The sequence below is a fragment of the Sarcophilus harrisii genome, chromosome 6 (genome assembly GCF_902635505.1).
Source record: "Sarcophilus harrisii chromosome 6, mSarHar1.11, whole genome shotgun sequence".
Classification (NCBI taxonomy): Eukaryota; Metazoa; Chordata; class Mammalia; order Dasyuromorphia; family Dasyuridae; genus Sarcophilus; species Sarcophilus harrisii.
This window is the reverse complement of record NC_045431.1, coordinates 14940671-14966278: the sequence shown is the minus strand read 5'-3', so window position 1 is coordinate 14966278 and position 25608 is coordinate 14940671. Positions and strand designations below refer to the sequence as shown.

General features: G+C 40.0%; 1 protein-coding gene across 1 annotated transcript in view; it reads left to right on the top strand.

Annotated features, from left to right (window-relative positions):
* The first annotated feature begins 620 nt into the window (after nucleotides 1-620).
* LGI2 (leucine rich repeat LGI family member 2) overlaps nucleotides 621-25608 on the top strand; it is a 40263-nt gene continuing 15275 nt past the window's right edge. Inside the window, exons 1-6 of the mRNA XM_031941353.1 lie at nucleotides 621-835; nucleotides 2930-3001; nucleotides 6581-6652; nucleotides 13060-13131; nucleotides 19273-19344; nucleotides 20058-20227. Of these exons, the coding sequence (XP_031797213.1) occupies nucleotides 636-835; nucleotides 2930-3001; nucleotides 6581-6652; nucleotides 13060-13131; nucleotides 19273-19344; nucleotides 20058-20227 (658 nt within the window). The 5' untranslated portion in view covers nucleotides 621-635. The remainder of the gene's footprint in view (nucleotides 836-2929; nucleotides 3002-6580; nucleotides 6653-13059; nucleotides 13132-19272; nucleotides 19345-20057; nucleotides 20228-25608) is intronic.

Sequence of the window (25608 nt, the reverse complement as noted above, 5' to 3'; positions counted from 1 at the left end):
GGCCCTTGCAGCTCTGAGGCCGGAGCCAGCCGGGAGCGGCGGGAGGGGGTGGAGAGGGGCCTCTCCCTTTCTCCCAAAGGTGCCCAGCGTCGCCAAGGTCAGCCGCCTCCCGGAGCTCCAGAAGTGGTCGGAGGCTGTGGCTGGGGAGGCGGTGGGGAGGCTGCAGGGAGTGGACCCGAAGGGCCCAGGGGCGAAGCTGACTGAACTCTCACTTTTAGGGGATAGAAAAAAGCCCACACCTCCACCCCGCCCCCACTTTCCGAAAGGAGCCCTTAATACATAATTCATGGGCCAGGAACGGGCTGCAGCTAAAGTGCTGATGTCAGGAAGGAGTCAGTTCAGCAAGCGAGATCAGCAGCGGCGGCGGCGGCGGCGGCGGCGGCGGCAGCGGCAGCACTAGAGGCAGCGGCGGCGGCGGCGGCGGCCGCGCCTCCCTCCTCCCCCTCCCTCCCTCCCTCCCTCCGGGCCACGGCCGGAGCCCCGCGGGGAGCCCGAGGCGGCGTCCGGGGGGGGCCCGGGGGCAGCATGCTGCCCGGCTGCGGCTCGGGCTCCCACACCCGCGGCTTGCAGCCCTCGAGCAGCGGCGGCGGCGGCGGAGGCGGCGGCTCCGGGGCTCGGGGCCGGGCGGCGGGGGCATGGCTCTGCTGAGGGGCTGCGGCGGCGGCGGCGGCGGCTCCCTGCTGCTGCTGCTGCTGGCCGCCGCCTGCCTGCTGCAGCGCGCCCAGGTGAGGCGGCTGGTCCGCTGCCCGGCCACTTGCAGCTGCACCAAGGAGTCCGTCATCTGCGTCGGCTCGTCCTGGGTGCCCAGGATCGTCCCGGGGGACATCAGCTCCCTGTGAGTGCGCCCTCCTCCCCGCGTCACCCGCGCCCTCCCCGGGGACTTGCTGCCGCGCGAGGGTGCCCGGGACCGGCCCCCCCCCCCCCCCTCCTCCCCGCCCCCATTACCTTCGGGTCTTCCCTACTTTCTGCGGGGGCCTGGGGCGGGCGTGGGGACGCGCCGGAGATTGGCTGGGGAGAGGGCGTGAGGAGGGAAGGAGGGAAGGGGAGCTCGGGGGCTGGGGAGAGAAGGCCCCCGGGGGGAGCTTGCTAAGGTGTGAGTGTGTGTTTGTGAGTCTCTGTGTATGTGTGTGTGTGTGTGTGTATGAGTGTGTGTTTATGAGTGTGAGTGTGTGTATGAGTGTGTGTTTATGAGTGTGAGTGTGTGTGTGTGTGCATAAGCCTAAAGGTGAGGGTCTGCAGGGCTTGTGCCCAAATCTGGGGCTGCTTTTCTTTTTAGCGCCTTCAGGTGCCAGAGGTTGGGGAGATGGGGCTGAAAGTCCCCAGAGGCCCCAAGTAGCTCCTTTCCCCTCAGGGTGCGGCCCCGAAGGGGCCGGGGAGGGGGCCAGAGGTGGCCGCCGGAGCTGACTTGCCCCTTTACTAGAGTTAGCTTTGTCCACTTCTTCAGCCACTTCCAGAAGTTGTCTCCCTTTTCTGGGCTCCAGAAACTTGGTGGGCTTTCATTGGGTCTCTTGAATCCAATGATCTCAAGCTCCATGGGCCGGAGGGTCTAATGGTTATGAACAAATGTTGTCCTGAGGATTGAGCATCATTTCTTGCTCACACAGGGTCAGGGAATCTTGGGTAGGGGCTGAATTAGAGAGAAGGGAGAACTCCAGGGACTCCAGGCTGTCAAGGCACATCCAGCACACCTCTCGTTCTTAGGAGAGGTCACAGCGTGAAGCTAAGAGCTAAGGTTTTTCAAGTTTGGAGAAGAGCTCAGCTCTGGCCAGGGTTGGGCCGGGGAGAAGCGTGTTGTGATGGGCAACCTTGCCCAACTTCTTTAAAGTTGCCTGTGAACCCTGGCTGCCACTTTGGATTCTTCCTATCGGCAGCCAGGGGAGGAAGGAGGAGGCTGGGTAGACAAGGGGGTAAGTCAAGGTCATCTCTTGGCCAAAGTGGACCTATGGATTCATAATTTTACCTACCACGTAGTTTGCTACCCACATTACATTCCCTTCAGGTGTCATTAGCCCTGCCAAGCTTAGTTTGACCATGTGCCCTCATTTAATTAGCCTGCTTTCGGCATCCTTCAGATCTTTTCCCAAAAAGGACTTGCTCCAACCCCGGAGTCCTGCTATTGACTAACATTAAGACTGAATGGAGAGGAGCTGGCTTAGGGAGCTGGCCCTGGAGCCGGGAAGACCTGAATTCAAGTCTCGGCCCTGACATATAACTAACTTCATCATCCTGGGCGAGTCATTTAACCTCTGAATGTCCTAGAAAACTTTTTAAGGTTACAGAGATTCCGATTTGCTTTGGTGCTAAAAGTATTCTTTGTCAGGAGATCCCTGTACCCAGTGTTATGATGGGTTCCATCTCTACCTCCTGTCTGATACATGAGAGGAAGCCTGCCATAACAGCCTACCTGCTTTGGAGTCTGGGAAAACCTCAATTTTGGAATCGAGGTTTGGGGCCCTGGGTTTGTCCGCTTCACCTCCCTGACTGTCTTAGGAATTCCCAGTAGGTTCAGATAGAGGGAGTTTGCAGCCAGTATTTTCCTGCAAAAGTCCCCCACTGAAAGTTTGGAGCTGGACAAAGAAAGGCAGGATGAAAGTAGTTGTCTGGCTCATTGCAGCTTAGCCCTAAGAAGATGGAGAAGTTGACTTGCATTACCTAAGACCTGGTTTCCTAAGGTCTGCTCAAATTTACCAGCGTTTCCATTTTTTTTTTTTCTCCTACCTCTGAGAGACACAGGCCATGTCTGTGTAGCCCATGCTCTCAGGGAGTGCCATGAATGTGCTCACTGTCAAATAGAAGGAAGTCCAAGGTGGTAGCAGTTGGGGAAACTCGGGAGGTGGTGTTAGAACAAACTGCCTGCCTTGCCCAGCAAGTTCTGGAAAATGCTAGACTTTGTTCTTGGGGTCTGTTGGCCTTTTCTTCCTGTTTTTAGGAGCCTGGTAAATGGAACATTTTCTGAAATCAAGGACCGAATGTTTTCTCATCTGCCTTCCTTACAATTGCTGTAAGTATGGAAACGTCCCAAATACGTTTATTGTTCCTCTTCAATCCCTGCCCCTGTGTGAGCCTCTCCCTCTCTCCTCGGGTGTTCTGCATCCATCAAAACAGCCTCAACTTGACAAGCAGAGTCTGTGTCCGGCACGGCCACTATGACCTCTTTCATTCCTTCCTTCCTCAGGGCCACATAAATTTGTTTGGAACTAATTTTTACCCTCCCCTCTTAGTCATAGACCTTTATTCCGATGTTTTCTTCCTCCATCTGCTCCCTGATGCCCCTAGAAAAGGGAATGCCAGAAGGAGGCTTTAGTGGGACCCACGAGAACTGTTCCCTGATTCCATTGTTGGAGAGAGGTGAAAGGTGATCTCTGAGAGCCTTTTGTAAATGGCAGAGTCATAACCAGATTGAGGCAGCAGCTTTATATGACCCAGCTAGAAATCTCCTTCCTTGCTCTCTCATGCCCCTCACCCATTATTATTATGTGCTCATAACTAGTGCAAAACTGTTTATGGATCTGGTCGATGCTCACCTGGGCACCGTGTACACATCATACCTAGTACCATGCTCTGGTACTCATGTTGTTTGGTGGCGAAAACTTTTTAAAGCAGCTAGGATAACTTACAAGAGTAAATTTTAAAAAAATAGAGTCACTAGTACACATCTGTTTATTGTATTGTGGTCAATAGCTTAAAAAATAAGAAGGATAGAAAATGAAAATAAGGAAGCTGGCATCTTATGGGTGATAATTATAATGAAAGTGCTTTACTTTTATTAATCACCTGACATTTTACCAAGTGTTTTCACATGCTCTGTCTCATTTGATCATTTGATTTGATATGAAAATGACCAGACCTTAAGAAATGGAATAAAAGCATTAATCATGAATGAGAATGTTAATGATTCTGCTTTTTGTTTATTTTCTTTGATCATCGATTCTTAATTTTGGTAGGTGCTAGTCATCACACCTTATCCTAGCGGCTACACGTTTGTAAAATGCTTCCTAATTTGCAAAGTAGCAGTGGGGAAACAGTGAATTTGGGGTCAGAAGATATGTTTGGATCCTGAAATCTCACCATTTAACATGTTAGTTCAACTTTCCTATGACCAATAAGAATAATAATATCTCCAGTATGAATAGGTGAGACTCAGATGAGGTATTATATAGACAGCTGTACCTTAGGGAGAGTACAGTGGAAAGCGCATCGGCTCTGAAGCCCAATGGAGACCTGAATTCAAATCCTGTTTCTTAGCTGTGTAAACTGAGGAAAATCACTTACTCTCTATGGACTCAGTTTCCTCATCTTTAAAATGAAAATTTCCTAGCTCAGGGAATGCAAATACAAGCCAAAGGAGCTTACTTTCTAATAAGGAAAGACAGGGCATAAAAAGAAGCTGAAAAGACCAGAGGGGGACAGATATGAAGGGACCCAGTGCAAAAGCTTGGGAGGAGATTTGAGGGAAAGTCCAGGAGGTCCAAAGTACCAAAGATAGAAGGAGATCTGTTTGGTCTGAACATTCTCTTTTAAAAGCAGATTCTGGGAGGAAAAAGGCAGCTGAGAGAGAAATCTCAGGGCTGTGGGGTACTTCCAATGTGAGTGGTACTTCTAGGCTGGAGGGAGCTTATACACAGGTTTATAGTGTGGTGGAGAAAGCCCTTAGGAGATCTCAACTTGGAGAGCAATGAAGGCAGTTTGGGACTGATCATTCTCCTTAAAATGGGGTTCTGAGAGGAACCAGCTGTCCAGAGGGAGAAGTTGCTACAGTGAATAGTATTTCCAGTGTCAGGGTTGTCCTGAGGATCAGAAGAACAATGTATGTAAACCACTGTATAAATACAGGTATTTTTATTTACATCCATATCATATTTGATTCCTGTGAGGAAGATAAGGTTAGCATTTGCTACTCTCCCCGTTTTGCAGATGAGGGAAACTGAGATCTAGAGAGATTAAACATTTTTTTTTAAAGTCATGTAGCTAATAAAATGAGTCACTGAGAAGTTGTGTTAACCAAGGTTATACAGTTAATATGAGTTAGGGGATTTTTTTTTCCCACTAGAGCACATTCTCTCTTTCGTTATTGTTTGGCATCTTAGAGGAAACTAGAATTCCATAAAGTATTAAGGGAAACTGGGAAAAGAATGAATACATACTAATTTTCATGTTAAAATGGAAAAGAAAACCAGACATTTTTCTGGCAAGAATATGGACTTTATGTGTAGAAATAATTAAATATTTTATTTTAAATAGTAATTGCAACTTCAATTTTGCATAGAATTTCAAAAAAAGTTTTTCTTCTATAATAATGAATAGCATTTCAGGTTATATCTAAAATAGTTATATTGAAAATGAAATTCATTGGTAGAGATAAAGAAATAATATATACCTGAATAATCATAGAAATGGAAGGTCATTGAAGATATTAGGATCTACATTTTCAATGAGAAAATGATTATCCCAGTGAACATTTCGTGAGGTGATTATTGTCCCATGGGCATCACAGAGGAAAGAATGACACGTGAAGGCCAAAAAAAAAAAAAAAAACAAAAAAAACAAACCTAGGCTCTTTTCCTCTCACATTAATTGTATAATCTTGGATAGAGCATTTAACTTCTCCGTGATTCAAATTTCTTCTCAGAACTAAGTGTTCTAGGTCCCATTTAGCTCTAGAATTCTATGCTCATAACACATTTATTATTGTTAAGAATAAATACAATGCCTTATATTTTAAGTGCTACTCTTGAGTCATTTTTCAGTCATGTCTGACTCTATGACTTAATTGGGGTTTTCTTGGCAGAGATACTGGAGTGGTTTGCCATTTCCTTCTCTAACTCATTTTACAGATGGGAAAACTGAGGCAAACAGGTTTAAGTTACTTGCCTTGGGTCACACAGCTAATGTCTAAGGCTGGATTTGAACTCGGGAAGATGAATCGTCCTGACTTCAGCCCCAGATCTCTATCCACTGGGCCACCTACATTTTAAAACACTTTTTTGTTTACTATATCCTTGTATATCCATTAGGTTAGAGTAGACGATCTTTAAAACCACAGCTCTAAATTCCCTGATCCTGTGGATCTCCTTTGAACTTCACAATGACCTTGTGAGGTGGGCAGGATTTATATTATCCTGAATTTGTATCCGAAGTAGCTGAGACCTAGAGATGTATGTTCCCTGAAGTCACGAAGTAAGTAGTATAATGGGAGTCAGTGCCATGTCTTTTTACTATTCATCTATTTATCATCTTCATTACTATTCATTTACAATTCATATAGAGCTCTTTCCCCTACAGTTTAGCTGTGTATGGTTCTACAGCGATTTTGAATTATGTTGAGGAACATCAAATAACGTTTAATGAACAGTAACTACAGGGTGAAAACGTCCTAAGATTAGCATTATTGGAAGAAAAAGTGATAAAAGAGAACAAGTCATTGATCTTTGAGTGTTGGGATTGGCCGGTCATTCCCAGAAAGGTAGTATCTCTTACTACCAATTATGAGGTGACATAATAATTCAATCGATGTTTCTGGTAATAAGTAGAAAGGATAAAACTGTGTTGCTAATAGGACTGTCTGATTTTCTCATTTCAGTTTGCTGAATTCTAACTCGTTCACAGTTATACGAGACGATGCCTTTGCTGGTCTCTTTCACCTCGAGTACCTGTAAGTTCCAAGGTGGGGTTTGGGGAGTTCAAGATACTCTGGAGAATTATTGGGCTCTTTTCCCTTAGGGGAATTGTCTTCTGGGAAGCACAGGAGTGAGGAAGGTGAAAAATACCTTGCCTTCTTATTTCAATGCTTTATTGGCTCCCACTTAGCTTTTCTTTTAAGTAACATATGGGTAGTAGTTATTGTTTTAATTCAAATCAATTAAAGAAATATTTATTAAGGATCTATATGTTGTATAGAATGTTCTATGCTGCTGCAAGGATGAAAAATGACACAATTCTTGCCCTTAAGGAGCTTATGGTCTAAAAGGGAGGCTTTGGCTAGGATTTTTAAAAAAAGCAAACTCTAATAAAATAGAATGTGATGGGGAGAAAAAGAGAGATTCAGGTAAAGTGTTCTACAATGTTTTTTGGGGGGCATATTATGAACCTTTTATTTATTTATTTATTTAGGGTCATTTGCTGAAATCTAAAAGATCCTTATTCAGAATGATATTTGCGAAGGAAATAATTGAAGGAAACTTTAAATTTCAGTAATATAAAGGTGTAGTTTTTTTTTTTTCTCATCTAAGTTTTCAAGTCCCATGCAATACAACCACAGTTTCTTTGGGGGGTTGTGGACCCCAAGTTAAAATTCCTAACTGTAAGATAAACACTCTAAGAATTGTTGAGGAGGCAGAGCACTTTTAGCTGGGTGGGTGGGCCAGGGATCAGGGAAGGTTTCTCAAAGGATAGATAGAACACTTGTGCTGGGCCTTGAAGGAATAGTGGGTGAAGGAGAGAAACAAGAAGAAAGGTAAGAAGTGAGCAGAGAAGGGGCGATCCTCACTAGTATTTAATTTGCAAGTAAGTAAGCAATAAGCACAAATGAAGCTCCTGGGTTGGATATTTTTAACTCTGTAACTACATAATAATTTGCTGATATCTCTCTGGCCACAGAGAGAAAGGATGTTCAAGACTGCTGCTTCTAGAGTCATTATTCTCATTTTGGTGGAAAACTTCACAATCCCTGTTTTGACTGTCCCTTGGCAGCCTGCTTAGGATTTCATTCTGGCTCTGCTAATTTTCATCTCCTTTTCAGATTTAGATCCTCCTATCTATTTTCTACTTTTCCACCAAATTCCTGTTTCTTCTTTCTACTTTCATGTCTTTTCCCCTCAAGTCCTTTCATCCTGCAATCTTTTAAACATTTTAATAACGTTAATCCTTTTATCAGGTTGCTTTTCCCTACTTAGCATTCAAAGGGATTTTGAAAGCCTTGCCTATTTTCTTATCTAAAATCAACAGGTATATTTTAAAATTCGAAACACATGCTGGGTACAAGATAAGTCTCTCTGTACTAATTTTCAGCATGGGAAGAAAAACCCGACTTTGCAAGAAATAATTTTCCCTATTTTATTTTCTGCATCAGGAATGTGATGTAGCATGAATTTGAAGCTTCATCAGGGTCTGTGAAAGCTAATGAGTGTGTGTGTGTGTGTGTGTGTGTGTATACATGCAAAAGTACTAATTTCATGTTGTAGAAGGGGCACCTTAGAATTAGTAAGAAACTGTAACCTTGCCGAATTTCAAATAGTCCATACTACAGATCTCTGTAAAAATTTTCTATTATTATTATAATCAATGGCAGTTGAAATTTTCAACATCATAAATATCTGATTTTACAAACCAAGATCTCCATGTAAATAGTGAACATAATGATGGAGTAGCATGGTAATATTCTTTTGTATTCAGTGCTTTCCCCAAGACAATAATAGTCTACTTGGAGACAAAACAATCTGGCAAGTAAGTGCCATGGACTAAAATTTGAGTGTAGTGTTCTCTTGTTAGAATACAAATCCCATGTGCTCCTCAGCAGCTACGAGGAAGGCATAATAATGTTGATGGAGACACAGTGTGGCCTAGTAGATAAAGGTCGGACCTCAGAGTTCCCAAAGCTTTGGGCTCCAGATCTGCTTCTAGTATAGTCCAGGAGGAGTTGATGATCCATCTTGGCGAAGGAAGTTCCCAAACTTAGGAAACCACAGGACCCTATCCCTTCTCATCCAAAAAATAATAATATTAATAACCAATAATAATGGTAATTTCTGGTTATATAGCACGTTTCTGAACAGTCTTGTAAAATAGATGAGGAAGCCACAATGACCTTTCTAAGCAGCATCTTTGTTCCACAGAGTCAAAAGCTTCATACAGGAAGTCAACCTTTCCAAATGAAATCACTTTTAGCACAGGTCTGTAAAGATGTTCAACTCCTCCTTTATTTTTATTTTTTTTCTTGGTGGCTTTTAGGCCTTGAGAGCAACTTTCATGTGGTCTACTTGCTCAGGAGTATGTGTGCTAGTGCCTGGATCAGACAATGAAAAAATAGTCCCCCGGATCACAGAGGGGAAGGGACCTCAGACAACATCTGTTCCAGCTGAGGATCCTTTCAGCACTCTCCTTGATAAGTGATCACCCAGGTTTTGCCGAAAAAGCTCCTCACGAGACAGCCTGTGTCATTTTTGGACAGCTCTAATTGGGAGACAGTGAGTTAAAATATACCTTTGCTCCCAATTCTAACAAGAAGAAAGAGCCCATTCCCTTTTGAATGGACCACTCCCTCAGAGAGCTGATGGCAGCTCTCATTTTCCCCTCCAAGTCTTCTCTTCCCCTTCTGAACAGATAGGCTCTCCAGCCATTTGTTCGTGCCGGTGACCTTCCTCTGGAGCCACTCTAGCTGGTCAGTGTCCTTTCAAGGTAGCCAGAAAGCAATTGCACCATTGGACCAAGTAGTCGTATTACTGTGAATGTTGGGAAAATTCAGAGCGGCAGATACAACCATATTAAAATTCTGTATGTGTGTTGTTTATGTTCAGAAGATGAATCAGATTTTGTGATTTGAGTCGTACACAGCTGTTACTGGTATTCCTCAGTGAACACCTACTCACTCTGTAGATTTTTCTTACTCTACAGTTGGTAAATTGGGGAATGAGCTTCTTATAACAAGCCTAGGTGACAGCCTTATGCTTCATGGTTTATGAAGCGCTTTATGAACATTATTTTGCTTGATGCTACTGGCACCCAGGAGCTAGGTGGAATGAATATTATTATGATTTTTAACAGAAGGGGAAACAGAAACACACGGAGAAATAAGTGACAACATAGCCCTTTATTAGTGAGATCTTCTGGCTCCAAATTCAGTCATTTTTCTTCCACTACATCATCCTGTTTCTCAGCTCTGGAACTTGAGAAAATCTGCCTTAGGGATTTCTGGTATGACTACAGGAGACTTAGATAGAGAATCTGTTCTTTGAATCATATTCCATATTGGAAAAATTCTACATATTGAGCTTTTATATAAGCAGGAAGAGAAAAATCAAGATCTTATGTTATTGCTGGCCATAGCAAGAACCTGCTTCCTTTTGTAGCCACTGATATAGCTACTGCGCAACAAGCTGGACAAGTGACATGGCCAAAGGATACCTGCCAGAAGATCCTAAGTTCCTGGTGGGCAGGAAGTGTTTTATATATCAAATAGGACTTTCTATTAGATCATTAGCTCTTTGTGAAAAAGGATAGAGTCTTCTGTACCAAATGGGACTTCTTACTAGATTATAAGCTTCCTATGGAAGAGTGGGAGAGTGTCTTATACCAAATGGGTCTTTCTATTTGATCATACTCTCTTTGTGGACAGGGATGATGGGACTTCCTGGTAGATCATAAGTTTCCTGTGGGCAGGGATAGTGTCTTATATGCCAAGTGGCACTTCCTACTAGATCATAAGTTCTTTATGCAGGAAATGTTTTTTTTTTTTTTTTTTTTTTTTTTTTTTTTTACTCTGTATATTCTCACACTTGTTTTCTTTATCATTTCCATGGGGGAATTGTAATATTTATGCCAATGACCCTCAGATCTGTATTTCCAGCCCTAATCTTTCTCCTGAGCTCCAGCCCCTCATTATCAACTGCTATACTGACACTTAAAACCGGTTGCATGTAGGCATCTCAAACTCATCATGTCCAATACCGAGCTTATTGCTATCCCCTCTAAACACACTCTTCTTCCAGACTTCCCTCTTGCTGCTGAGTACTGTTTTACAGTCCTTCCAGTCCCCCGTGTTTCTAACCTTGATGTTGTCCTTCACTTCTCACTCTCATTCATCCCACAAATCTGTTCAGTTGCCTTATCTTATAATTGCATTTTGCAGAATACTTCTTCCATAGTCCTCTTCTCTTCACTCCCATAATCAGTTCCCTAAATCAGCCCTGATCATCTGCATCATTGAAATAGCCTCGTTTCTCCTCGTTCCTATATATCCTCCAAATAGCTGCCAAAGCCATTTTCCTGAGGTGAAGGTCCAAGTACTTAATAAATGCTAATGGTTCCCTCTTACTTCTTGGGTCAGATCTGAACTCCATCCTTAGCATTTAAAGCTTAGCACAACCTGGTCCCTTCCTAGTTTTCCTTATACTTATATTCTCTCCTAAGCACTCTGTTGATTCCTTGCTGTTCTTCAACATAACACCCCATCCTTTTTTTGCTGGCTGTCCCCCATGCCGAGAATGGTCAAATGCTTCCTCTCTTCCTTTTATCTCCTTGACTTTCTTCAGTTCTCAGCTCAAGAACTAGCTCTTGCAAAAATCCTTTCTTAGTCCTCCAAACATTATTACTATCCCCTCTTGGGTTACCTTCCATCATTTGTTTCTATCTCTTGTATGTCTTTTTATGTGCATGTTGCTCCTCATTAGAATGTAAGCTTTTTGAAGGTAGGAGCAGAGTTTCCCCCGCTCCTTTTCCTTATATCCTCAGCATTAACATTAATGCTTAGGATTAGTAAGTACTTGATAAATGCTCTTTAATTCATTAGTTGTCTACAAAAAGATGTTCATTAAATATGTGTTGAGTGAATGACCGTGGATTCATTCCCTTTCTCGATCTCTTTTACTTCCTAGATAGAACCACTTCCAAAATCTTTCCCAAAAGAACACATCTCTTCATTAATATTGGAAGTTGGGTACAAAATAAGCTCATGCAACATGCAGGTCTTTTATTTATATACATGTTTTTAAAGGAGTAATTTATTTTTCATATTTATTTCAAATTTATTTCAATTTTATTTATTTCGAATTTTTATTTCAAATTTATTTTATTTATTTCAATTTTTCAATTTATTTCAAATACTAAGTGATCTTTCTTCCTTGTCAAAAACAAGCCATTTTCACCACTCTTCTGGAATGAATACTCGGATAGGGGATACATTTCCCCAGGAAAGCTCAAAGGACCAATCAGTTCAATAAACACATTCAGTATCTACTTGGTAGGGGATCTATTAAATCTCTGATGCTGGAGACAAAAATATAGATCCAAGATAGTCCGTGCTCTCAAGGAGCTCATCTTCAAATGCAAAGAACAAGGGCATGGTAACTATGATGCAAGGAAGAATGAAATGGATGCAAAGGAGATGTTTGTACCAAGTGTTATGAAAAATTTGAGGAGTCAGAGGTGATGTTCACCTAGGAGGTGGTCCTAGAAATCTTCATGGAGGAGTCATATCTCATTTGAACCTTAAAGGAAGGAAGGGGCTTTAATAAATAAAGATGAAGGGAAGAGGAGGAATGACTTTTTCTAGCTATGTAAAGGGGCGGTGTAGACAAATGTTTACATGGTGAGACTAGGAGACAGTGGTCAATAGTCTAGTTTAGCAAGAATAAAAAATATGTGAAGAAAAGTAGTATAAGAGAAAGTGGGAACACTTAGTTAAAACTGTAGGCAAAGAGCATTGAATGCTAGCCAAGAGTTTAGACTTTCTTCAGCAATCCACTGAACGTTTTAAGGCAAGAGCTGATAGAGCCATAATGCATTAGGAAGATGACTCAGGTAGTACAGTGGAGGAGGAATTGGAGACGGAAGAGACTGAAGGCTGGAAAACCAAATAGGAGGCAATTATAATCATCTGCGGATGAAAAGATGAGGTCTGGACCATGTCTATGAATATCTGTGTGCGGTAACTGAATTGTCTTAATAGCCAGAGATAGTGAAACATAAGTGGATTTGAGAAGCAGAAATATCAAGAAACATTATAATCTTGCTATAATGATTCCATCTTGCATATATAGAAGGAGTTTTATTATTTTCAAAGCATTCTTACTTACATTATTCCCAGCTCTCAATGTTTTCATGCTACTCTCTCTCTCTCTCTCTCTCTCTCTCTCTCTCTCTCTCTCTCTCACACACACACACACACACACACACACACATTTATTTATTATCATACTCTCCTACTCTACACTGAAAATTCCCGGTACATAAACTAGCATTCTCCAAAGATGCTTTTTATTCAGTTTTGTTTTCTGAGATGAAAAAATAATTTTTAAAATGCTAAGATGACAGAATGTAGTTAACAATGTTTGCTTTTCTTTGCAGATTCATTGAAGGAAACAAAATTGAAACCATTTCAAGAAATGCATTCCGTGGGCTCCGTGACCTAACTCACCTGTAAGTTCTTTCAACTGCGTTGGGGCCCATTGATGTACGGAGTGAGGTGCTCTTGCTGGGAATTTCTTTGTTCACTCGGACAGTTGTTACTGCGTGGCAGTAGTCCCTCAAAGAGTCCAGTTTTCCCTGGGTTAGAGGCGTTCCGCAGTCATTTATATAATGCCTGCCTGATAATTTGGATTCGTCTCCCATTTCCACCATTATTTGATCTCTAGTTTTGACCACTGGTCTTTTTCTTTGTGGGATAGATCAGTTTTGTAGACCAATCTTCCTGCAAAGTCAAAGTGAACTTTGGGGAGAGAAGTGACCTGTTTCTACATGGAGGGGGTAAGAAATGCAAGGTTTTCCTTTCCAGTGGAAATAGAAGCCTGAACTAGTTCAATGAATAATTCTTTATCCAAATTAGTAGAATTTTACAACTGAGAGGGACCTTAAAGATGATTCACTCCTTTCCTTTTATTAGACTGATGAAACTTGAGAAAAAGTTATGACTTCTCCAACATTGAAGAATGAGTAGGTCTTTTCTAACTCTCTCTTCTGAATCATTTTCTCTAATAGATGGCATATTTTAATGATTAATTTCAGTGTGGAAGTTTTTTTTTTAATGTAGAATTGATTTGTAACTTCAGTTATACCTTTTTGATGACTTTTTTCCTTTAAAAACTCTACAAGTTGATGTAACTTGGTATTTCAGAAAGGTATTTCTCTCTCTCTCTCTCTCTCTCTCTCTCTCTCTCTCTCTCTCTCTCTCTTTCTCTCTTTATTTGGGGGGAAATTCATGAAAACTCAAAATGATTATGCATTTTTGCAAATGTAAAAATATTCCACTGTCTTTAGTTAGTTAGGAACCAGGGCATGTCCATGTGAAAAAACATCCTGTGACATTTAAAGAGGATCACATGTTCAGTTATTATAAACTATGTGTTAATTATAAGAAGATTATAAAGAAAATTTAAAGAGGGAGATGGCGTGGAGAAAATACTCTTTAAAAAAGGTAAAGTTATAAGAGAAACTGGTTCCAGCTAGGTCGATGACAGTAGACCTATTATTATCGATAGATTGTCCTCATTGTTCAGTATTCTTAGATCAGTAACTTTAGAGCCCTGTCTTAGGTAAAACGAATACCCCAGAAATGAGAGGAGAGAAGAGAGGAAACTGAAGGTTAGGAAAAACCTCTTTATGAACATAGGAATTGAAGCTAGAAAGTGTTCTGGAGACCTCAGTTGGGTTGGTATTATTTTTTCCCAGATAACTTCCCTTCTTCCAGAGTCCTGAATCTTTTTAGAGTCAACTCCTGTAGCAAGTTCTTATATCCTATTGCTTTCCTTATCCTATAAAGAAGTTTGGATCTTCTCCATGGAATTGCAATCTGAAGTAAGCATGCTCAGCCAGAGCAGTTTTGTTGGCAAGGATAGGTTTTGGTAAGCAAATGGTTCTGAATAGCTGGAAAGTAGCAATCATGAACAGACAGTCCTGATGCCCTTAAAAGAGGAAGAGAGTAGTCTTCAAATGGAGGCTAAATAACTATAGATCATGGAATGGTTGAGCTAATCCAATTTTCTCATTTTACTAGTGAAAAAAGAGATTTTCTTTTCCTTCCTTCCTTCCTTCCTTCCTTCCTTCCTCTTTCTCTCTTTCTTTCTTCCTCCCTCCTTCCTTTCCTACTTCTTTCTTTCTTTCTTTCTTTCTTTCTTTCTTTCTTTCTTTCTTTCTTTCTTTCTTTCTTCCTTCCTTCCTTCCTTCCTTCCTTCCTTCCTTCCTTCTTTCCTCCCTTCTTTCCTTCCTTCCTCTTTCTTTCTTTCTTCCTCCCTCCTTTCCTACTTTTTTCTTTCTTTCTTTCTTCCTTTCTTCCTTCCTTCCTTCCTTCCTTCCTTCCTTCCTCTTTCTTTCTTTCTCTCTTTCTTTCCTTCCTTCCTTCCTTCCTTCCTTCCTTCCTTCCTTCCTTCCTTCCTTCCTTCCTTCCTTCCTTCCTTCCTTCCTTTCCTTTTTTCTAAAAAAATCTAGTTGACCTAGTTACCTACAGATTTATATGGTCTTAGTTCTGGTGTTTAGCCAGAAGTGAATTGAGCCTGTAGAGAAAGTGTGCATGTGTGTGCATGTGTGTTTGTGAAACAGAGAGAAGCTTTTTGTTCCCTTTGGGGAACATGCTCCTATAATGTTCCAGTATTTAACTGGGAATTGGTTAGTTACTTCACAGAGGATGACCTAAATTCCTTCATTGCTAAATGTAGTTTCCAGCATAATAAACATAGCATCTAAGGGCACTTAACTTACCCAATATTTGTAACTGGGAATAACTGGTTCAACAATCAGTGAAACAATGTGTATTTTTTGAGCAAATGCTCATCACTTTACTGGACACAGTGAAAGATAAAGAAATACAATTAGACACGGTCCTCATCTTTAAAGAGTTTACTTCGTAGTAAAGAGGCAAGGTTAGCATCCATGGAAACAACAACAACAAATACGGGGTAGTCTGTAATTGAATTTGGACTGCATGTGCTGTAGAGGAATTTGGGGAAGTGAGAATTCAGTGGAGGCTGGATTAGAACTTCATGAAAGAAGCGGGACTTTAGCTGAGTCTGAAGGACAAGTAGCATTAGATGAGTGAAGGGTGAAAATGAAATAAGATAGTCACTGGCCCCAAGCAGTTTGTATTCTAATGGGGAAGAAGGGACAGGAAAGGATGATAAGACAGTCCATGGATCCTTCCCATTCTTTTTTCCTCATGCTTGTCATAGTCAAGAATATTCCATTCAAAGAATTCCAATTCCAACTGCATTGATGACCTTTGGTCATTTATGCAGATTTTCAGCAGTGCAGGTGGAACCTGTCTTTCCTCTGGTGTGGAAAGAATGGGAGGTGCAGAAATTTGTGGGCAAATCTTTGGATGGAAAAGGTTGGGAAGCTCCAGTCACTGTAACAAATCTCTGATCCTGGGCAAGTCCGTGTACAAATGATCACAATTGTCACACCACACACACACACACACACACACACACACACACACATAGGATATCACAGCCTCATGGAAGCCTGGATTTTAAAGGAACTTCTACTTTAGGCAGAAGTTGTGCTACATAACTTCAAAAGTCCCTTTGAACTCTTTAATGCAAAGGAGATTTCCAGATGTCTCAAAGGACCCTACTCCTCTGACAGGCTCATTGCCTAGACTTTGTTTATTATCATCCAGTTCCATATTTCCCCTTAGTGAAACAGCATCCACATACAGACTTAGCCTTACCTTCAATCAGCTGAATTTCTCAAGCCCTGAATCCTTTTAATTTCAAGAGAAAGAGAACAATGACCATCCTAGAAAAGTTGTCCATATAAGGGAATTATGTGTTTAAAAACATCTTTAAAACTATGTCTTGTGGTCATATCATGTTCAATCTCCTCAACTTTTAACATTTTTATTATTATTTTCAATAGTATTTCATTTTTCCAAATACATGCAAAGAAAAATTTCAACATTCATGTTTGCAAAACCTTGTATTCCAATTTTTTCCCCTCTCCTCCACCAAAGATAGCAAATAAGTTGATATAACATGTGCAGTTCTTCTAAACATATTTCCATATTTGTCATGCTGAACAAGAAAAATCATATCAAAGGGGAAAAAACACAAAAAAGAAGAAAAAAACGAGCAAACAAACAAAACAACAACAAAAAATGGTGAAAGTACTATCCTTTGATCCACATTCCGTCTCCATAGTTCTCTCTCTCTGGATGAGGATGGCACTTTCCATAAGTCTGTTGCAATTGCCTTGAATCACCTCATTGCTGAAAGGAGTCAAGTTTATCACACTAAATTTTCTACACTGATAGACCTACACTGTAGTTTTTTTGTGATACTAAGGTGCTTAGAGATCCTGAATCACAAGAAAAAGAGTCAGCAATGGCTATTTATTCAGGTTAGAAGGTGAAATAAAATTTTTATTGAATTTGTTTACTATTTTAAAATTATGGTACTTTTGATTTTAATATAGTAGCTATGTTCTAGTAACCAATGAACAATATCCCCATCCCAAGTGAAGCACATTCCTTGAAAAGTATTGAGTGGAAACCACCTAAAAAGAATGATTTCATTTGACAGTATATATGGATTTCCATGTTGTGTAATTTATGTTTAGCAGAAAGGAAGGACAAGTCCTTCAGCTTTAATAATTTGGTCTAAGCATCATCCATTTTTCACCCTGAGTTTTGTGGTCATTGGGTTTTCATTTACATTGTTGTCACTCCATATTTGGCTTTGTTTTCTCTAGTCTCTTCATCCAAGGCTTCTCACATTTCATTGACTTTTACATATTTCTTATTCTCCAAAGCACAATATTATCCCATTACATTCAAAGAATCCACACATAGTTCAGCCAGCCTCTAATAGTTATATTCATGATTTGTTTCTTGCCTTTTCATTAATACTTTTTTTTTTTTTTTTGCTATTAACAAATAGTGCTGCCATGAATGTTTGGATCTTTTCTTATTGTCAAATGACCTTCTTGAGGTAAAACTCCAAATATGAACAGTTAGTAACTTTTTTCATAGTTTCATTTCTCCCTGAAAGTTTGGATCAATTCATAGGCTCACCTAGAGTGAATACATTAGCATAGTTTAGAAAGTGTTTTTAAAATGAACTTTTATTGTTATCTTTTGTTTTTTACATTGCCTGAATTTTATCTTGTATCCCTAGAAGGATGTAGAGATATAGGGAGAAATTTAGGTAATGTAAAAACTCACCCCCATTCCAGAGAGCTATCTCATATAACATATTTTTAAAAAATAAAATAAAATAAAAAGGGGAGAGAAAAAAAACTGGTAAAACAATACATGTCTTATAAATCTGACAGTATATGAAGTGTTCCACATTCATGGATACCCCTTTTTCTTAGCAGAGTAGTAAGGGGAGATACCTAGAAAGATTTCCCCCCCTCAAACATGATTTGAAACAGAAAAGGTATCCATTTGCTTGGTTGCTTCAGTTTTTCAAAAGTTCTATAATCCCACCCATGTGGATACCCTAACTTATCTATCCCTTCACACTTTTCTATTCTGATTGACTTTTTCCCATGCCCTCCCATGGAACCTGAGTAAAGGGTCCACCAAGGATTCTGAGTGGATGGATGGTGGTGCTGTTATGCCTTCACATAGATAGGAGTGCATCCCTCAGGCTGTCCATATGGGCTACTTCCCTCTCACTACATGATCCTTTTCCAATTATGGAATGACTGGATGTCTTTTATATGAGATCCCTTCTTGCCTACAAACCACTGTTGGTTATTGCTGTGGTCAACTTATCTTTTTATTGTTCTTTAAATCCCACCCAGGTTTGATTCTTCAAAGATTATTTGTGGTCTTCTAACCTTAAAGGAGGACTCACATTTTGGTATTAAAAAGATCAATTTTTGATTCAGTGAGAAGCTTGGGGGTAATAAAAGCACTGTATAGCTTCCCAGAGTCTCCTATTTCTGGTGCTAAAAATCAACTTTTGATATTAATGAGAAAAATCAACTTTTGATATTAATGAGAAAATAACTGCCTACAAGAGGCTACCCTCTGAAGAGCCCAGGGCCTTTGAAGTTTCTTTATACATACAAGCCTTACAAACCAAGACATAAAAGTGATTTTGCAACCATGTACTTTTTGGAGTCCTTTCTCAAAGCACTTTCTTGTATTTATTCTTCGGGTATTAAAACTGATCATTGATGGATCATGTAGAATTCCTTGAAAGAAGGAATGATATCATATATAATCATAAAATAGTAGTGTTGGAAAGGACCTTGGAGATTATCTACCATAGCCTCTTACTGTATCGATGAGGATTTTTTAAACAGATGAAATACTTTATAAATTGTTCTTGAATAAAAGAGGCAGATGTCTAATATCGCTTAATGATTGCAATCCTATATTGTCATATAATTGTGAATTATAGTCCCAAGAATCCAGACCCTAAATTACAGTCTGAGCAGTAATGCATTTTCTCTTTGTAACTAATTTCCTAACTCCAGCATCCTCTGACAAAGTTGAGTACTTCTGAGTTGAAGGCATTAGGTTTTTATTTTACATCATTAGCTTTATTTAAGTGACTTTAGAATGAAGAGGAATAAAGTTAATAACCATGTTGAAATGTTACTTTCTTCTTCCAGTTCTTTGGCCAATAACCACATAAAAACACTTCCAAGGGACGTCTTCAGTGATTTAGATTCATTGATTGAACTGTAAGTAATTCAAACCGCATTATATTTGCTTGCCATTATGGCCCAGTTAATTGTGGACTTTATATGTTTCCCCTTCCCCTCTTTTGTTTGCATTCTTGCTGAGCTCTGTGATAAAGCTAGAGTATATTGTGTTATTTGTGTGTATATCGTGTACATTTTGTTAGTTTTTGTAATTTTCAAATGCATTTTTTATTAAGTTAGACCCTAAAGATGGGCCGTTCTACTCTAATCTCCGCCCCCTGCCCCATCACTATGGCTTTTGGCTATTACTTATTTTCTGTTGTTTGCCAATTTTGTTTTTGGCCAGGCTTGGTTTAAACAACTCAGTGTTTCAGTTGTCCTTGTGAAATATTTCCCTGTTCCATCCTGTTTGAGTGAGGACTTGTGTCAATAGGATTCTTTTACCAAACTTGTTTTGCATGGAACGGTGATGACTTTAATAGTATTTGAAGAGAAGGTGATACAACATCCCTACGGAGTTTTTCAGTGAGCTACAAGTGCTCTCTCTCTTTACCATAAAACTAAAGTCCTGAGCTCAGAAATCCTTTAAATAAAGTCGTTGTGACAAGTAAAAAAAGAAATAGGTTGCAACGATTGGGAACTTTCCAAAGCCAGATTCTTGGGGAATTAAATATATTAGGGGACTAACAGTGCTACTGTTTTGCATTACTACCAACCATTTCAAACATGTCTATTTCTGTGTGTTTTTTTAGAGATTTAAGGGGCAATAAATTTGAGTGTGACTGCAAAGCCAAGTGGTTGTATTTGTGGTTAAAGATGACAAATTCTACTGTTTCTGATGTCCTGTGTATTGGTCCACCAGAATATCAGGAAAAGAAGTTAAATGATGTGGCCAGTTTTGATTATGAATGCACCACTACAGGTATTCAGAATGTATCTTTTTAACCACACCATAAATAATTGAAGATTCATATTAGAACCATTTCATTTTTTATTCTCTGCTAAAATGTCTATGGGGAGTGGAACCGAAGCTTCAAAAAAAGGGGAGATGTTCTATTATTAAAACCCTTTTAGGAAAATTTCACAATTCTTGACAAAGTTAACACAATAGGGTAAGGAAAAAGAATTGGAGGTGATTTTTTTCTTCCAAAAGAATATTTAAAAAGCTAGGGAATTAAAATTCCACTAGGTTTAATCATGATCTGCCCTAGGATTCCTATTTCATTAGTCAGCCCTTTAACTCAATAAATCAATCAGGCAGCTCCTTATGAAAGGATATGGTTAGGTAAATTGCAATTAGGATCAAAATAGAAAAGCGGATCAACAATGAGTGTTTGTACATCTGGGGGGAAATTTTTTGGGTGACAATTTGATTTCCCCTCCCCAAAAGTAATATCCCAAATATAACCTCAAAGTTCTAGTTTATGTTTTTTTGAAGGTTGTCAGATAACAGAATTAAAATATTAACTGCATGGAGTAACACAACATAATATCAGTTATATGTCTTCAAGATGAAAAGATCTGAGTTTTTGCCTCTTTAAAGCAAGCTTTAAAGATAAAGTGAATCAATAAAGGAATGGTATGAAAGTCGCTTACCAAACATATAAAAAAGCATTCAGACTGATAGTTGATATCTCCAAAGCTCCAGGGCATGCTAAAGGAGAAGCCAGGAGAAGGATGAATGCAAATTCAAGGGAAAAAAGTGAAACTAGGTAGTGAGAGCCAAAAACATTCAATAGAATGTTGGAACTGGGAGACATCCCTGGAGATCATCTGGAAATTATATGGGAGGAGACTGAGGCTCAGAGAAAGTGAAGGGATTTGTCCAAATTCATATAGTCAGTGGCAGAGATGGTACTTGAACCCATTTTCTGGATTCATATCCCATCAGAGCTTTTCCCACTGTACCATGTTCCCTGCATTTGTTATTTCATTCAAATGTCCATTTAATGAAACAAACAAACAAACAACCACAAAGTGAAAATGATCTTTTTCCGAATTCAACCTTTGTAAGTAGATGACCATGTAAGCAATGTCTTGGTCTAATAGAAAACCTGAAATTTCAGGAAGTCACTGAAATTCTGTCACCATCTCCTTGTCATTCATGTCTAGATGGGGACTCTTTTGTTTGCCTAGATCCTTTGAGATTCAATGTCATTGGGCTTTAATCCTTTGCCAACTACTAGGGAGAGCATTACCTATCAGAAATCTATCGACCACTGATATTTACTCCAGCTTCCCAGTCCCTTCAGTCTCATCCCACTAGACCTTTTGCCTGATTTCCTTTCTCCATCTCCGCTCTTAAGTGCAGAGACATGCTCTAAGTAATTAATTTGGCTTCCTTCACATATCTCTTCTCCCTCTTCACTCCTTTTTCTCTCAATGTATGCTGGAATATGATGTTCTCTCTCTAATAGCTTGGAAGGGTGATGTCTTCCTGATTCCTTGGGATGGAGGGAGATCTGGGTACTTGAAAAGACTCTCTATTAGGGGAGATTCCTGCCATAGAATGCCATGAAATTCAAATAGGATCTGAATTCAAATCTACCTTCGGACTCTTACTAGTGATGTCATCTTGAGCAAGTCACTTAACCTCTGTTAATCTCATTTTCCTCCACTATGAAATGGGGATAATAACAGAACTTCCCTTTTAGTGGTTTTTTTTTTTTGAGAATTTTAGAATTTATGTGAGAAGCAAATGAGACAATATTTACATAGTGCCTGGGTACATAGTAGGAGCTATATAAATGATGGTGATAAGCATTGAAATGATGCAGGAAAGAGGAGGTGGCTTGATCCAAAGTGATCGACACCTGAATTCTGCCCTAAATCTGAAGTCCTTAGGTTTACAGAGACTTGATAATGGGTTTTAAACCATGCACAATCAATGCCTTTTCATTAGTTAGCATGAATTAGGTAGCACCTGACTGGCTTCAAGACCAGGTTGTCATAAAACTTCCCCATAAAGGGAAAAAAAACAGCTATTTCCAGCTTTGCTATTTTCCCTCCTGTAACAGGAACCAATCACCTAGTTTTAAGTTTCTTCTCTCGCAGTGAAAATGATGACCTGCCCAGACCATAGAAACACTGCATTGTAAAAAACTAAGTCAAGAAATTATGACTTATTGGCTCCCTCGTCTTTGCTCAGACCCTACTTTGCCCCCTCCGTTGCTTGAATAAAGGTTTCAGGAGAACCTATCTTGAGGAACAACTCTAAGAAAACCAGAGAGTCCAAAGCTAAAACCCATGTTAAAAATTTGGAATGGAGTCTCTTTGGTAGGATGTCATTTTCCTGCCAAGTGATGCTTTCAGAAACGGAGGATCTAAACACATCATCCCTCCATCTGTGGAGGGGAAGCAGGCTGTTGTTTCTTTTGTAGTATAGGAAAGCTACAGAAGCCATTAACATCACAAGTCACCGCTGGGAAGCTTCACCCATGCATAGTGAGCTCACAGCTCCTTTCCCCCTATCTCCTACTCCCAGCTTCAAGCTAATTTTAGTATCTTACCTATGTAAGGTAAAGGGGCCAGATTTCTTTGCAGGAGTGAATTTTACATCCTGATTGTCATCTCCCTCGTTTCAGGGACTAATGAAAATGCAAACAGAAGTGATGCATTAATGTGTGCTTTCTCTCCCAATCCGATCTATATCATTTCTAATTTATTTAGTAAATATGCTCGAAATAGTCACGTGAAAATTCGGTTGATTCCAGTGGGAGGCAGATTTAAATTGTAACAGTCCCATTGACATCATGAACTCCATCCAACAAGAACAGAAGCAGCAGCTCTGACTCCAGAGGCCTATTAATACTTTATCACTTATGAGTTGATGTCACGCCAATATATGCAGTCTTTGAGAGCGGTTCAGGATGAGTATGCTTCTGCTAACTGCTATTTAATGGTAAATGAGGGATTTTATGTAAATGCCTCCAATCCCCCACACACCTTTTCCTTTCATCCTTCCTTTTTTCTAAATGTCTCTCATTAAGAATTAGACTCACAGTTCCAGCCATTAACTGATTTCCTTATGCCAGATATTCAGTATATCTAAAATATATGCAAACACTTTTACCAAAAGGATTCACCAACAGGAGGGCGGAATGGGACTAATAGAGGATAGAGCTTCTAGAATTTGTTTTTTCAAAATGATCTTCCTCTTTTTGCAGTTATAACTTCTCGTTTCATGACTGTTTAAAGACAAAAACTGCTGCTGAATGACAAACAAAACCTGACAATTTAAAAGAACCACATATTTAATGGAACGTTAATGTGTCTGAGAATTAAGAGTGCAGTTAGGAGACTAATGTGAACCAGGAAGAGTCCTGAGTTATGAGTGAGCTGGGATTTGTTTGATTCTCGTGGCAGATCTGGATTCTACTTATAAAACAGGAAACCCAATAAGGAAAGTTGAAAGTCATAGCTTTGGTAATTAAAAGAACACAGCTGCATTTTTTGTAGCCTTCTCCACAGCCGTAGAGCAGTGAACATGGAACTGTTTACCAAAATCCCCCTCCTTCTCCCAGTTTCATCTGTCATCTTTATATTTACAAGAAAATTGGCAAGGCCCTCTTCTTCCTTCTCCACGAAACCTGTCAGCAAAAGCAGGATGGACCTAGGTTGAGAGAGCTTAATTTTACTCAGTGCTGAACAGGCTGTAGCAAAGCCTAATTATCTGAACTCCAAATTTTTATTAGTGTCACCTTCCTTTTTGTTGACAGATGAGTTACTCTATCATCATCCTGATTCCTTTTTGTTTCTTCCCACTTCCTGTGCCTAGACCATCCCAATCAAATCCTGTCTATCATGGGTAGAAGCAATATCCTTTCTGCTCGAGCTATGGCTTCCCTGCCATCATCAATTCATTCAGCTGGGGCTTACTGACAGTCACAGCTTTCAGCTGACTAAAGTGATGCCAGGAGCATCTATTAGCTTTTTTTTTCCCTAAGAGTTTCCCAAGTTTTACTGAGAAATTCTGTGCCAGAAAGAGTCAATATTCCATTACATTAACAAGTACTTATTGAATAGGTGGCTCCATAGGGGATAGAGCAGTGGACTTGGAATCAAAAAGATTCATCTTCCTGAGTTCAAATCTGACCTTAGACATTTACTGGTTGTGTGACCCTAGACAAGTCACTTAACTCTGCCTCAGTTTTCTTATCTGTTAAATGAGCTGGAGAAGGAAACAGCAAACCATCCTGCATCTCTGTCAAGAAAACCCCAAATGGGGACATCAAAGCCTAAAACTCGATTTACTGATTTGTTGTATCCTTGGAAGCCTAACACTAGGAATATGGAGAATACAAAGGAAAAAGGTGTTGTTCATACACTCAAAAGGTCTGATTGGCCAACAGGACTAGAATTTTCAAGTTATCACTTCCGGCAGAGTATGAGTTTAATTGTGACTGGAACAGAGAAGGTGACCAGTGAAGTGATCACCCTTTCTTACACTCATACTCTCACTTCTTTATCTATTTCACCTTCCTCTCTTGCTCTTTCCATCCCTTACCTCTGCTTCCTTGCCTGAAACTCTTTCTCTGAATAATCCAACATATTTCTTCAAGGGCTTATTTCCCATTTCCTCCCCTCTTCAATAGTTCTTGTCTCATTTAGTTAACTCCTCCCTCATTTTCTATATCTCACTTCTTTCATCTTTCTCTTGGTCCTGTGCAATCCCTCATTCTGTCTTTCTGTCTACTTTCTGTTTCTGTCTGTCTCTATTTCTCCTTTTCTCTCTTCTCTTTTTTCCCCTTCATTCTCTTTTCCTCTCTCTTCCTCCAAATTCCCACTTCTCCCTAGAAAACTCTTCCCTCTAGCTTGCCACTTATGAACTGAAGTGACTTTAATGAGGCAATCCAAACAAAAAGAAATTAACAAGTTTTTATTGAATACCTACTGTGTGCAAGAGCAGCATGTAGAATAAAAAATCATAAAGCTGGGCAATTTCTTCAAATTTCTCCCTATCTGCTGAAGGAGATAAGACACGGTTGTATAAAAAGTTAGTAATAGCTTAAAACAAAGAGAATATATAATACATGCTCAACAAATAGTAATTGCCAGCAGTGCAGAAGAGAGGGAAGGTTTGTATTAGGGGGGGTCACAGAAAACTTTGTGGAAGATGTGGCTCTTGTGCCAGATCTTAGAAAATCAATAAGATTTTGATTTATGGAAGAATGTGGGAGATAAGGCCCGATTCCTGCCATAAATCTCTTACCATTATGCCATCAATCTACAATGCTTAAAAGTTAGCCAATATTGAATTTGGATCTTGTAGACAGCAGGAGGGCAGTGTAGTGCAATGGACAG